Consider the following 14,425-nt stretch of genomic DNA (forward strand, 5'->3'; position numbering starts at 1 on the left):
TATATATATATATATATATATATGATCTTATTGTTATGTACGTAGCTACATGTTACATTTGGAGAATTATCTGCTTTTATAAATCGTTTGTCGTTATCAAAATGCATGATCTTTTAGATATATCTACAGGGATGAAAGAATATTGCATCAGTATTGAAAGAATCTCCGCGCATAGCATTTGAAAGAGATAGAAAGATGTGGAAATCCGTTGGTGCCGAATCAGGAGCGTACGGCTGGTGTGGCAGCACTTCCCAGCCATGCGTTTGAATGGCTTCCTTGGTCAAATTAGCGATATGAGGGAGGGCGTTCTCGTGCAGCAGAATAACTCCATGTTGCCGATTAGGTCTTTTCTCTTGAATAGCCGTGTTGAGTCCTTCCTTCTGTTGAACATAGATTTCCACGTTGACCTTTTGGTTCCGTTCAAGCAATTCTTAATGGATAATCCCTTCGCAGTCCCACCATCCGCACATCGTTTTACGCGGATGAAGATCTTGTTTCACGCGCGGTGTTGCTTGTTTACCTGGGCTAAGCAATTCCTTACATTGCCTCATATTGATGTGCAGGCACCATCTTTTGCCGCCAGTAACGATTCGGTAAAGAAATCGATACATGTGTCCATGAGTTGAGCGGTGACGAGCAAGCAAACCAGTGAAGATTGTGGCTCGTAGATTTTTGTTGTTGTTACTTAAAGCATGCGGAACCCATGCTTCATACTTCTAAACATGCTTCTTTATAGCGGTATGGGAGCATTCCATTTTCTCTGCCAGTTCCCTGGTCGTTTGATGGAAATATTCGTGCAAAAGTTGGTTTAATCGCTCTCCATCGAAATCAACTGGACGGCCAGAACGAGGTGCATCTTTGAGGTCAACATTTCCAAATTTTGAACTTGGCATACCAATCACGAGCAATTCTTTCAGCTATGGCTCCCTCTCCATACACAGCACAAATGTCACCAACAGCTTTTGCGGCCTTAGAACCTTGATTAAAAGCAAAAAGAATGAGGTGTCGAAAATGCTCGGTTTTCTTAACATGACATTCTATTTTAATGATCTGAAAATAAGCAAAATTAACAAATATTAACAGTATCAAAATAAACTTTCATTGCTCGAAAACAACCAGTAAGACTAACAAATCTGGAAAATATAACTATGTATTGGTAAATATGGTAAATATTTACAATAATGGCAGTACAGTGGTGTTATAAAATGATCGAGTCGTCACCAGAATCATAAATCCCAAAAGAATAGATTGAATATGTGAGTTCTTCATAACGGAGAGTTGAATGTCAAAGATGACGGTCGTATTTCTTTCCGAAATGTCAGCGTTTTCTGCTTAAATTCGTAATTTCTTGGAGCCGATCAAAGCAGATGTGAAGGTATCTTCTTGATAACTTCTTGAGAATAACTAAAACTTAAATATTTATAATACTATAATTAATAAAAAAAATACGTTCTCATAATATATATATATATATATATATATATATAATCTAATTAGAGAAAACACACTACATTGAACGAAATATGAATAAATAGATATTTATTTTTGCCCATTTTGAATTTAAGTTGGTTCAATTATTCTATCGTTGTTTGAAGATATCCGACGGGCTAAACTCTAGATAATTTTATAATTGACAGTGAAGTTGTGTTTTCTGTTTTGATGTAGAATTATGAGAGGCTATTTTGTCTTCGATAACTGCGTATACATTTTTATCTATTCTACCTATAATTCTAAGCCATTTCAAAGGCGTGTCTAATTTCAGAATAGAGATGATATTAAAATATAAAACATAAAGCAATACCTGAATGTATAATTTTGTTTCATATTTTACCTTCCAGTACTTACAAGGACTTTGATAAATGCTTTCGATGGGAAAGCCTATCTTGTTTAAATCAGTACAGAACTAAATTTAATAGCGTATGTGCGGTACGTAGCTTGTATTACTTTAGTTATATTTGCCAACAACCGTCTGAGAAACTAACGATTGAAATAGATTGCTTCATTGTAAGAATATAAACAGTCATTATTTCCTTAAAGTCACTCGTGACGGAATAATGGTTCAAGGAAAGAAAAACTGTTATTTAGCTACATTTGTATTTTCTTTCAATTGTATTAGTAAAGAATGTGGTTTACGAATTGCCATAATGACATACACGTAACGAACAATCATGACTGCTATATTTTTAAATAACCTTTCAAAAACAATTGTTTCCTACTTCTAAGATTTTTAATCGATCGCAATATTCTGACGTCTATATTCAGTAGAGGATGTTAGTGCATATGTTTGAAAATGTATTATCTCATTTTGAAACTAAATTTTCACAATACTTCGATATTTATTTCAGGGAAAGTCTGGTGACAGCGTTGGAATAAGCAAAACATTTCTATTGCCGCTGAGTATTCAATATATTACTACAACTACATTAGATTGAAGGATACACTTGTTTTAATTGAAAATAATTCTATTGAAACATTTCTGTAGCAAAGGAAGCTGTTGTTTTGTTATCACTGAAATAGTATGTAAACCTTTTCGACATGGCTACACTAACAGTATCATGTGTATGAATTTTAACTCCGATAAACTGGAAAAGAAAAACAGATTGTTTTCCATTAGTATTACGGTGTAATGTACCTATTATTTAATTACCAGAGAGTGAATGAAAGTATTAAAACAAGTGTATTACAACATGTATCTTCCGTATTAAAGTCATATTTAAACTCCTAGCTGAAATAGAAGGCTTTATAGCAAATGACATGCATTAGATATGCAATATATATTGTATGTCTGTTGCAATGTAAATTCAACACTAGAACGTTAAAAGACGTTCTCGATGTAAGGACAGTTGTAGACAATTGATTTGAGAAAGCGCGTAGTTACAGTAAACGTATGGATAGTTTAACTTATGTTATACATAGCTTATAACTCTATGCATAGGAATTACAATTATGAGAATGAGATGCTAGTTTCATAATACAAGTAAGTAGATCTATTCCTTGCTGTAATATGTTTAAAGTACTTGTAAAGTGTGTGTATGTATGTATATATCACAATCGCGTGAGCGACCAGTCTGTAAGGCGCTGTTGCTCATCGATTACGAAAATATATTTTGCATTGTTTAAGATTTCAAAGGAAGCCATCCACCTCGGTAGGAGAGCAGGTTAAAATTCACCCCGCTTATCACAAGGATTTGACTAACGTGAAATGAAGTGTTTTGCTATAGAACACAATTTGGCGTCTGGTATCGTAATCGACCCCACGATCTGGCGATGCAATCGTGCAGTAGCTTGACCATCCGGTATTCACAAGCACACACATACATAAATACATACACACACACACACACACACACACACACACACACACACACACACACACACACACACACACACACACACACACACATATATATATATATATATATATATATATATATATAAAGAAGTTTAAAGTTATGGCCGCTCATATAGTGACCATTAGCTTCGCTCCTATAAAGAATCTCAAGAGGTGCCAATAACCTTAAAGGCATTATATCTGCGGTAACAACGATGACTGGCTGTATGTTTTAACTTCCTAAAATTACATTACGAATCTAATGCATTAGAGTGTGCTTTTTCTTCAGATATATTAAATACTGGCGATATACAAACTCATACAGACACAGACACAAACACACATGCACACACACATGCACACACACATGTCTATAATACATCAAATGTGAGCTTGAATCTTGCTTGTTTGCTTGCAATATTACTCAGCGAAACTGGTGCATAATGGGATAATACTATGAATTAAGTCGAACCTGAAATGTGAATAAGCGATAAGACAGGTTTCTCGTAAATCGGACAACTGGTTATTGAAATATTACTGATTTTCGGGGTATAAATACCAAAACGGTGCATTATGGGAAAGTTCTGCGAAAATAACTTAATCCTGAAAGGTAATAAACTCTTCTATTTTCGCTTTTGTCAAGCACAATATTTTAATCATTTAGAAATATTTTTAAGTGAAAGTAATTTCAAGGATATAACGTATTTGTACAGTAAGTACAGTAAAATTTTAGCTTTCTTTAAACTGACAATATTTTTATGTCTTTTTTACAATTATTTTCAAGTGAATACCATTACAAATAATTTTTTGGCAAATCTAAAAATTATTTAAAAATGAAAATGAGTTTAAAAATACGGTAAAAATTTCGTAAAACACCCGTTCGTACCCTCGGTGAGAAATAATGTTTTTACATAGGTTTTCTTCTAGTGAATTCAACGTATGTCACCGCCAAAGATTTGCCTGCTAATTCTGTCACGCTCTGCTACCGCGTAACAGCTCTTTGCAATAAAGGACCCGAAATACCTGTTACGTGGTTGAAGGGCGTGAAAAAAGTAGCAGCCAAATCTTTCCTTTTCTGTTCAAAGGATCCGATTTTAGTATCAGATTCGTTGAAAGGATGCGCAATAACCTGGAAACGAAAAACAAACCCACAGAACAGAACACCGTTGCTGGCAAACTCAGTCTTTTCCGGTGACCCAGCGTGTCATGGGTAGTCTTGCATATAAATTGTCAGAACGTAATTGTCAGAACGTTAATATAAGTATTTTGAGGCGGGGGTGAAGCAATAAGAAGGCAAGTAACAGCGTAAAAAAAAGTGAATAAGGGTAAAATGAATAGGAGATAAAAAAAAGGAGAAAGAGAATAGAAATAGAGAATAAACAGATTAAAGTGAAGAGAGAAAAAAGAGCGAAGATGCGGACGAAAATTTACAGTTCCATTTCCGTCGATGTCGGCGTTGCATTTGCTCTTATTGGTGTTCGATAAAAAATACAGAAATGAAGTGCTGGTGTGGATACAATACCCTTTTTCCACACTCACCGAAATTATTTGTTTTACCCCAAAATTTGAAACCAATATTCAGATGGTTTCCATTTTCCCATGTCATCTAAAATTTTCTCATTTACAACATAAATGTTTATGACGTTGAATAGTCACAAATTCACAAAATTTTTTCTTTAAAAATAGATAAATAAAAGTCGTTAAATTTAGGCCGAAAACATTGTATTTGTAATATTATTCTTCGTTCACCAAGTACAGGTACACACAAACATCACACTTTTCCGTAAAATTATCTTTTATACACCTGTAGTGTTGGTGAATGTACAAAAATAAGGCGTAAATGTATTATGACATAGCATGTCAATGATCAAACTTACATGCTTTCTCTGTCAGTTGAAGCAGATGTGACATCCTATTTAATTATAATAGAAATTGCCACGTGGAAGTTGCCAAAATATGACGATTTGATCACGAAATTAAAGAATGAAATATTCTATGATTATTTTTTTTCTTATTTCTCGTAGGTATCTATATGTTAATTAGTTTTAATATACTGTTTATATTTGTGCTCTGAATATACATGTGATATAAACAATGTATAATATATCTATTAGGTTTCATCTCCTTCACATTCGTCATATAAACACACTTTTACATAGATATGCATACATATGCACGGATCATGTATATATATATATATATATATATATATATATATTTGCAATTATGTATATATACATACATACATACACACACACACAGACACACACACACACACACATATATATGTATATATATATATATGTATGCATATATATATATGTATATATATATATATATATGTGTGTGTGTGTGTGTGTGAGTGTGTGTCTACGTACTTACATCTATACGTATATATATGTATATATTTATATATATATATATATATATATATATATATACACACATATATATATATATACACACACATATATATATATACGTATATGCACCAGAAATGAAGATGATGATCATTGCATCTGTTTCAGCTGTGAACACAGTTGTCCGATTATCTGAATTAGCAGCGCGTTCTGATATGTGAGGGAAATGTTTCTATTGTATAAAAGAAAATTTATACAGCCTTTTCAAAATATTATCGATGATAATCCAGGTAAATAAATGAAGACAAAAGCACATCATGAACCGGAGTCAACTATCAGAAATGTGATGAAGAACGATATGGTGTATTTACTGAGAAGTGGACTGCGTATAACATCCAAGATACGGGAAATTGGTTGATCAATGTCAAGCAGATACTTAACAAGAATAAATCTCACGAATATTCGGTTGTTCTCTGTTTAAGAAAAACGCTGATTAACGGGCAAAAGTAATAAGAGAAATCGCAGATTATCATATACAGTACTCTCTGCTATATCCTCAGAAACATTGACAAGAAATATGATAGATTTAGAGGTTATGAGTGATCAAGATGATGTCACACCTCATACCTTCTACCGGAGATTTAGTATTTATACTAGTCTTCGTTGAGATGTTGAATTTAATATTTAATCCGCTTACGATCATGTAACGCCTGACAAGAGAGATTCAAGCATACTACACTTAAGTCCCTCTGAATTGTACGTTTGACGCAGGTGGAATGGACAAATCCACATACTCACAATTCAAGAAGCTTCTTTGAAGGCCAACTTCGTTCGAATGATGTCGAAAATGAAGATGTTGCAGGCATATCAACGTTTGCAGCCCCAGTTTGATGCAGGCAACGAAATGTACACCAGTTTCATACGAAAAATCTTCTGAATAAATATCTCGAGAATACGTAAGTCTGCTTTTGGAATTTTTTCTTATATGATTTTATTCATGGATGTGGTCTTCCGTATTATCGATTTGCTGGTTTGAATTATCTACACTATTATGCTTCATCACGTAAAATATTTCAGTACAATAAATATTAATGATTATAAATATGGGAACTTTTAATAATTAAAACGATTTAATGAATCATGGAAAAACATATTCTGTTAGTGTTAGGAATATGTATATTCCAAATCAACATGAAATGAATCATTTTATCATAAAATGAATGATGGATCCTCATCATCAACTGAAATAAACGTAAGAAAAACTATGCTCTTAAATGTGAAGAGAGGAAAAGAGCGAAAATAAGAGCGGAAATTGTGAGTTCTATTACCATCGATGTTGATGGAACCTTTCCTCCAGATTCGATGAAATATGCAGAAATGAAGTGCCGGGTTGAATGTGATGAGCTTTTACCACACTAACCGAAATAGCTTGCCTTGTCCCCAAATTTGAAACTGGCTTCCATTTCTCCATGTCATCTGACATTTTCTCAATTACAACGCGAATATATATGCTCTCCAGCGATGTTGCATGGTCAGAAATTCATCGAGTTTTTCCTTAAAAAATACATAAATAGATGTCGTTAAATTAAGATCCAACACATTGTATTTGTAATATAGGTTCTTCGTTTAAGGCGGTGAACTGGTAGAACAGACAGCACGCCGGGTGAAATGCTTAGCGGTATTTCTTCTGTCTTTATGTTCTGAGTTCAAATTCCGCCGAGGTCGACTTTGACTGTCATCTTTATGGGGTCGATAAATTAAGTACCAGTTGCATACTGGAGTCGATCTAATAAACTGGAGCCCTCCACCAAAATTTCGGACCTTCAGTCTAGAGCAGAAACGAATATTCGGGCCTCGTTCACTAATTACAGGAACGCACAAATATCACGATTTTCTGTAAAATTATCTTTTACGCACCTGTCGTGCTCGTGCATGTACAAAAAGAATAAACATATGAAAATATATTATGGCATTGCATGTCATTGATCAAATTTACAAGCTGTCTCTGTCAGTTGAAACACATGTCACATCATATTTAATAGCAATATATATTTCCACACGCAAAACGCCAGAATACGAACTGTTCGACACAAAATTAGACAATGAAATGTCTTATCATTTTTGTCTTCCTCATTTTCTGTAAGTATCTATATGGAAATTATTTTGTAATGTAAGAAAAAAAAAGCACTGGAGAGGCGAAGCATAACCAACGCGCAAACACACAGACGAACAGACTAAGACGAGGGATTTCAATAATCTGCTTTCGCTTACGCGCGCATGGTTATTGCTGTTCCTATTTGTGTGCAGAATATTGATATGATATACGGGATCTATTTTGTCTCAAAACCATTTTTAATTCTCCCTTTTCATGCAGGCCCACATGAATTAATACATACATACAAACATACATGCATGCCTACATGCATACTTATAAAGATATATATATATATATATATATATATATATATATATATGCATAGCTGCTATATTAAATCTCTGAGCGAGATGTAAACAGTAACAATATGAATTCGTAACATAATTGTCAACTAAGAGTTGCGTCCCATACGGGACAGTGCTAGCGGCGTTTATAGCCCCAGGAAGATATCTAATCCAGCCGGCCTAAGACACAAATTCTGTGTCACTAAGGATGTGCCTGAACCCAGAATGCAACTACCATCATCTGAAGGGCACAAAACGATCGAAAATTAAATATAAATAGCAACAGAAGAGTCCGACAACAACAACAAAAACGACAATACAACCACACTTTACCTATAACCAAACAACGAAGACATTCCTGTTAAATGTACGTGGCATGAACCCATTACTCACTGCGCCAAAATGGAAGATCCCACACATAGAGAGATGGCTTGCCGAAACGGCATATTGCATCCCTTTCTTTATCCTTATTGAAACTCACTTAAATAGCACTCATATGGATGCCGAGGTAAAAATAATAGATTTCACCATCATCCGTACAGATTGCACAGACCGAAATAAAGTGAGAACAGCCATCTTTCTCCATGACTCCTTTTCAGTTGATGCCAAGGGCTTAGTTTCCAATGACTATTGTGAATCAATGTCCCTATTCATCAAGACCAAAGACAATCATTGTTGGCTTTACAGGCCTCTTCAAACACCTCTAAAGTGCTTTGAAGAATGACTCAACAAAATCAATTCCTTCCTTCAAAAATACAACTCCGGAAACATACTGGTGATGCGTGATTTGAAACTCCCTTATGTAAACTGGACCACCTATACTCTGAAGTTAGGCAAATGTTCTACAACAGACAAAGCAGCAGCAGAAGTATTCTTTAATCTAATGGATTTTTCCTGACTCAGCTAGTGCCGGAACCAACGAAATAGAATAAAACTGCTTTCGATCTAATATTAACCAACCACTATAGCTCTGTTCACAGTATTCCAGTTGAAAAGCCTCTCCTCTCAGACCACCCTATGATACTCTACAACTTTAATTTCCGGCATATCAAAACAAAAGCAGCCAATCCCACTCCATTGCACTTATTTGACAACATAAATTTCAACAAAGCGGACTGGGGAGCAATCACAAAGGATCTGTCCTTCATAAATTGGTCCTTCACTCTCAGTTCCACTGACATTGAGACCGCCTGGCAGCCCTTTGAGGACACTGCTGTTTATATGCGCTTCCAAGCTTCTGTTGTTGGATGCCATGAGAGTTTCACCTCAAGGTTGGGAGTTTCAGGGCATCCTCTCAATCGCAGGATAATGCTAATAATATAGCCTAAATAGGATAAACTACCCCTATTTTGCAGAAAAAAGTGTAGGTAGTTATATATCTCTATAATTGTATATATATTCTACATGATAATTTTATAACACAATATCTGTGATTAAAATATTTTGGTTTATAAGTTGTGTTCATAATATAAAACTTCTTATACCACGACTAAGAATCAAGATTGTGATATCTGCACAGAGTCATTAAAAATGTATTGTGAAGTTGTTTCGAAGCCTTTGTGATGCTGACAAAAAGATGGAACAAGATTGTTACAAAGTCAAAACGGAGACTAAATTCTGTCGTATTATGAAGGGAAAAAACAAATGAGACAGCATTTTCTACACTAATAAAAAGAACGAATATTATGCTAAACATGTAAATACAAGAAACACATTCAGTGTCCCCAAATTTATATTTTGACGAGTAATTATTACGTCAAATGTTTCATTCAAGGGTGTCGAAAGATACCCCATGAGGATTTATCCAAAATATGATTTATTTAAAGTATAATAAATGATAGCATAAAAGCTTCGGTTCCGACTGTAAACAAGCAGTTCTACGGACAACTGAATTACCTGTGCAATCCGATATGGTAGACACTGAGTGGAATATTTCAATTGAAGAAAACAAATCGTTAGACACAGCAATTTATACAACGTGTTCTAAATATTATCGATGATAAACCAGGTAAACAAATGGAGGCCATTTCTGAACATCATCATGTATCGGAGTCAGAAACGTGATGAAAGAGGACACTCGATATATGGCGTGTTTATGTAAAGTAGCGTATTTATGTCAGCTGATAAGCACACGGTAAGAACTATATTGAAACGTCTTTAGGGCGCTCAAAAATACACAAAATAGAACATCAAACAGTATAATCTCTATCATAAGAAACTAACATGATTTGTAATTGGGAATAATCATTCAATATTTTCAAGAGAAAACTCATATTTTAGGCGCAGTGTCATCTGGACTGGATTGCATTGAAGTTGCTAGACGTGACTGTCCTTCTACCTTTCTATATCCTCTACTAGATGTTAAGACATTCTGCAGGTAAGTATAGTTATATTTAAAAGCGTATATATATATGTATATATATATATATATATATATATATATGATCCTACATTTGGTCTCAATATTAACTTAATATTTTTAAAATTGCATAATGACAGATATTTCCTTTTATAAAACTATTACCAAAATGCTAGATGTATTTGTATAGAATCACGACAACGAATCTGAAATCTCCTTTGATCAATATATCAAATCTGCATGTACAATCTTTTGGTTTTTAAACTTGCACCGAAAGCGATTATGTTTCCGCTACAAATTATCTAACGCAGTTGACTGTGATTTCAGTGGCTAACTCTCTCTCTCCCCCTCTCCCTCTCCATATATATATATACACACACATATACATATACATGTACCCATATATATACATATACATATATATGCCCATGTATATGCATATATATATATATATATATCCCCATATATATACATATATATATATATATATATATATATATATATATATATACATGCATACATAAATATGCATACATATGTACACATATATATATATATATACATATATATACATATATGCATATATATACATATATCTATATATATACATATATACAGATATTTATATACATATACAAATATAAACACATACACGCACGCACACACACATCCATACATATATATATATATACATATATATGTATATATATATATATATATTACTCTCACCTCACCTAATTACCAGAGAGAAAATAGAAATTGAATTACATGAAAGTCAAGTCTGACTCCAGAATCGGGGTTTTCTAAATATATAAACAATACAAGAATACCCGAATGTATAATTTCCGTTCTAAGTTTTCCTTTCCAGAAACTTCAAGGACTTTAATTCTTGCCTCAGGGGAATTTCCGAAACATGTGTACAATATTTCAGGGATATGGAATACAGCAGGTGCCCGGTAAGTAGTTGCCTTGCGTTCACTATATTTCCGTTAAAAAATGATCGACTGAGAAATGGACGATTTTAAAATCATTGTTTTAGTTTCAAAATCTAAACCTTAAATCACTCCTGATGGAACAATCGAGCGAAGAAAAACGAATTATATTTAACTCTCAATGCAATACTAAATAATGGGGTATAGGACGTACAGCGATTGAAATAAACGTGATAAACAATCATGGTTGCAGTAATTTTAATTGCTTTTAACAATCTATTTTGTAATATCTGTAATCGATTGTTGTATCATGGTTTCTATACTCAGTAGAGGATAACTTTTCACATGGGAATATGATTGAAAATCTATTTTTTGTTTTGAAACTAATTTTTCACAATAATTCGAATTATTTTTCAGAATAATTCTCCGCCGGGGAAGGTATTGTGGAACATAGTTGGAGTAAGCAAAATATTTCTACTGCCGCTGAGTCTTCAATATATGACAACCAACTCGATTTGAAGTATATATGTCTTTTTAACTCTCTACAATACTCTCACAACATATCTTTAGTAAACACCACATATTTGTTATTAGTAACATAGCATGGTAAACCATTTCAATATGGCTACAATAACGGTAACGTAGGCATAAAATATAATGCAATGCCCCAAGAACGCAAAATGGCATATTATAACGACCTAACTGAAATAGTAGTGTTCACAGTAAAATACATCCGTCAGCTACGTATTAAAATTTCCTTGTTTGAAAAAGTTGAAAGATGGTTCAATATAAGGACTGTTTTAGAAAATTACATTAAGAAACCGAGTAGTTACAATAACATAGAATTTCACAGTAAGCATAGGAATTAGAATTGTGAGAATGAGTTGATAGTTTCATAATACGGATACGCTAGATTTATCCCTTCAGCAATATTTTGAATATATTTTAATATCATACATAAGTATCTTTATAAAGCTTATGATATAATATTTATGGCGCTACATGTTCGTTGCGAATAAAATTGTAATCGAAAAATTTCCAATGACAATGTTGATTATTACGCGTATATATTTGAAAAGAATGTTTTTTAGAATGGGATTCTCTAGTTTCCTTCATATGAACAATGATCTTAAGACTGCTGGATTGGTAATTCCTGTAGTTATTCTAGATCAACCATTACCAGCATCTGCGTGCGTAAATGGAATCTAACAACAATACAACCAAACCTACGCCAAAGTTAGGGCATACAATCAATAAAATCACGAGTTAAAGATAGTGTGTCGGATATGTACAAGAAAGTGTATCTATCCAAACAAACCACTTCGTAAGTTAATTAGAAATATCTCCAAGCATACCGTATATGTTTTTAAAAAATACAACATACACTGCGGATCGATAAAACAATCTAACTTATATCCTCATAAATAACATAAAATTAGATGTGGCCCTGACTAATATATTTTGTGTCCATATCATCGATAAAAACATAGGCCAATCGAAAATTCATAGAAGTGGTAAGCGTAGCACAATGAAACTTCTCATTAGTAAAAAGGCCCTTCTAATTTACAATACATTATTGTTTTTATTAAATTTTGAATTTCAAAACTTTTCTTCCATTTACAGGTTAACAGCCAGTCAGTGTTTGGAGCTGCTATTGTAACTCTCTTACTTACATATACATAAGTATTTGTTATGGCACTAGAAGTACGTATGTCTATTAATTTGAAAAAATTATTCAATGAGATAAGCCATGAAAACAGGATTCAATTATTACAAGAGAACGACTTGACTACATATGTGTACAATTTCGTACGTGACATTAAGGATATCTAATAATGTCCTACACTGTACTCTTTAAATATAGATTAAATTATCTTCTTGATATTTCAACGACTTTTACTGCGTCAGCTTTTGTAATTTTCAAATCGTTTTAAATGTAACATACGAAGTATTTACCGCGGATGAAAATGTTGTCAAAGAAGCAGAATCAATAATGGTAAGAAAAAGATAAATTGTTTGACGCTGCCATGTAAACCTCAAATTGTACCTAAATTGAGATTCCGCATTATAGATCGTGTAGTATGATGAAACAGAAATAGTACATTAAGTACACCCACACGAGATACTATGACCTATATTTTCGAAATAAAACCTTCTAGGACAATACATACATTTGCGTGCACGTATATATCGGGTGATTCAATGTTAATTTAATAATAATTCTGCTTATATAAAGATGTGATGCATTTCACTTTCAAAGAAGTATTTAAAATCTGTGGCAAAGCACAACTGGGACGAAAGCAATGATGTCTTCCATTTGCGATCCTGTATTTCATGTGGTGATAAAGAGCATAGCTGTAGGAATATCTGTTATAGTACGATTAATCTATATTTAGATTTGTAACTGTAATTTTCGGGTCATTCAAATATTATCGGTAAAATCTATATAAAAATGGTTTTGTGCTTACACCTACAACGCAAAATAAATTATCACCATCCCTCTTATATTTTATAAACTCACAAATTCGAAACAATGACTATTAGTCAACTCATGCCAACCCTATCACATAAAGATTAATAGACATTATAATCTAGTGAAAAGAATTTATACCATAGTTTCGGGTACCAATGTACGTGAATGAAGACTCCGTGAACTTAATTGAACATTAATCTGAAGACATTACCCAACATCATTTGAAAGATGAAGAGATTAAACGAGCAAAGAAATATTTATACAAACATTAAAATAAATCCCATATGTTTCCACACATCACCCTATATACTTTATAGCAGAGACTCCATCTATGTATATCTGAAGAAGGAATTGTATTCCGAAATATCATCGGACTATAGATAACTTAATTACAACAGGTATATAGTCCATCTTTTGTATTATAGTGCATTGTTGTACCATTCAACACTTTTTATTCTTTACAAACAATGTACAATGCTTCCAGCGAACTACAATACTCTCCTATATATATATATATATATATATATATAT

The 14,425-nt window shown here is 33.2% G+C and overlaps 1 protein-coding gene and 1 long non-coding RNA gene across 13 annotated transcripts in view; one reads left to right on the forward strand and one right to left on the reverse strand.

Annotated features, from left to right (window-relative positions):
- The window catches only part of LOC128249766 (uncharacterized), an 11,554-nt gene extending 3,873 nt beyond the window's left edge, over window positions 1–7,681 (reverse strand). The window contains exon 1 of the long non-coding RNA XR_008265869.1: window positions 7,020–7,681. This is a non-coding gene — a long non-coding RNA (uncharacterized LOC128249766). The remainder of the gene's footprint in view (window positions 1–7,019) is intronic.
- Window positions 1–13,315, forward strand: part of LOC128249758 (uncharacterized) — a 20,463-nt gene extending 7,148 nt beyond the window's left edge. For 6 of the 12 annotated variants that reach the window (XR_008265851.1, XR_008265852.1, XR_008265854.1 and 3 more), the window contains 6 exons: window positions 1,839–1,926; window positions 2,346–2,516; window positions 10,411–10,507; window positions 11,358–11,445; window positions 11,839–11,941; window positions 13,045–13,315. Coding sequence is in view for 2 of the 12 variants with exons in the window: in XM_052974243.1 (XP_052830203.1) it covers window positions 10,411–10,507; window positions 11,358–11,445; window positions 11,839–11,940 (287 nt within the window). In the remaining 10 variants the exon portion in view is untranslated. Of the gene's footprint in view, window positions 1–1,838; window positions 1,927–2,345; window positions 2,517–7,713; window positions 7,831–10,410; window positions 10,508–11,344; window positions 11,446–11,838; window positions 11,942–13,044 lie in introns of those variants that run through there. The other 6 variants (XR_008265856.1, XR_008265857.1, XR_008265849.1 and 3 more) reach the window with 5 other exon arrangements.
- The last annotated feature ends 1,110 nt before the right edge of the window (window positions 13,316–14,425 follow it).

Source organism: Octopus bimaculoides, chromosome 18 (assembly GCF_001194135.2).
Source record: "Octopus bimaculoides isolate UCB-OBI-ISO-001 chromosome 18, ASM119413v2, whole genome shotgun sequence".
Classification (NCBI taxonomy): domain Eukaryota; kingdom Metazoa; phylum Mollusca; class Cephalopoda; order Octopoda; family Octopodidae; genus Octopus; species Octopus bimaculoides.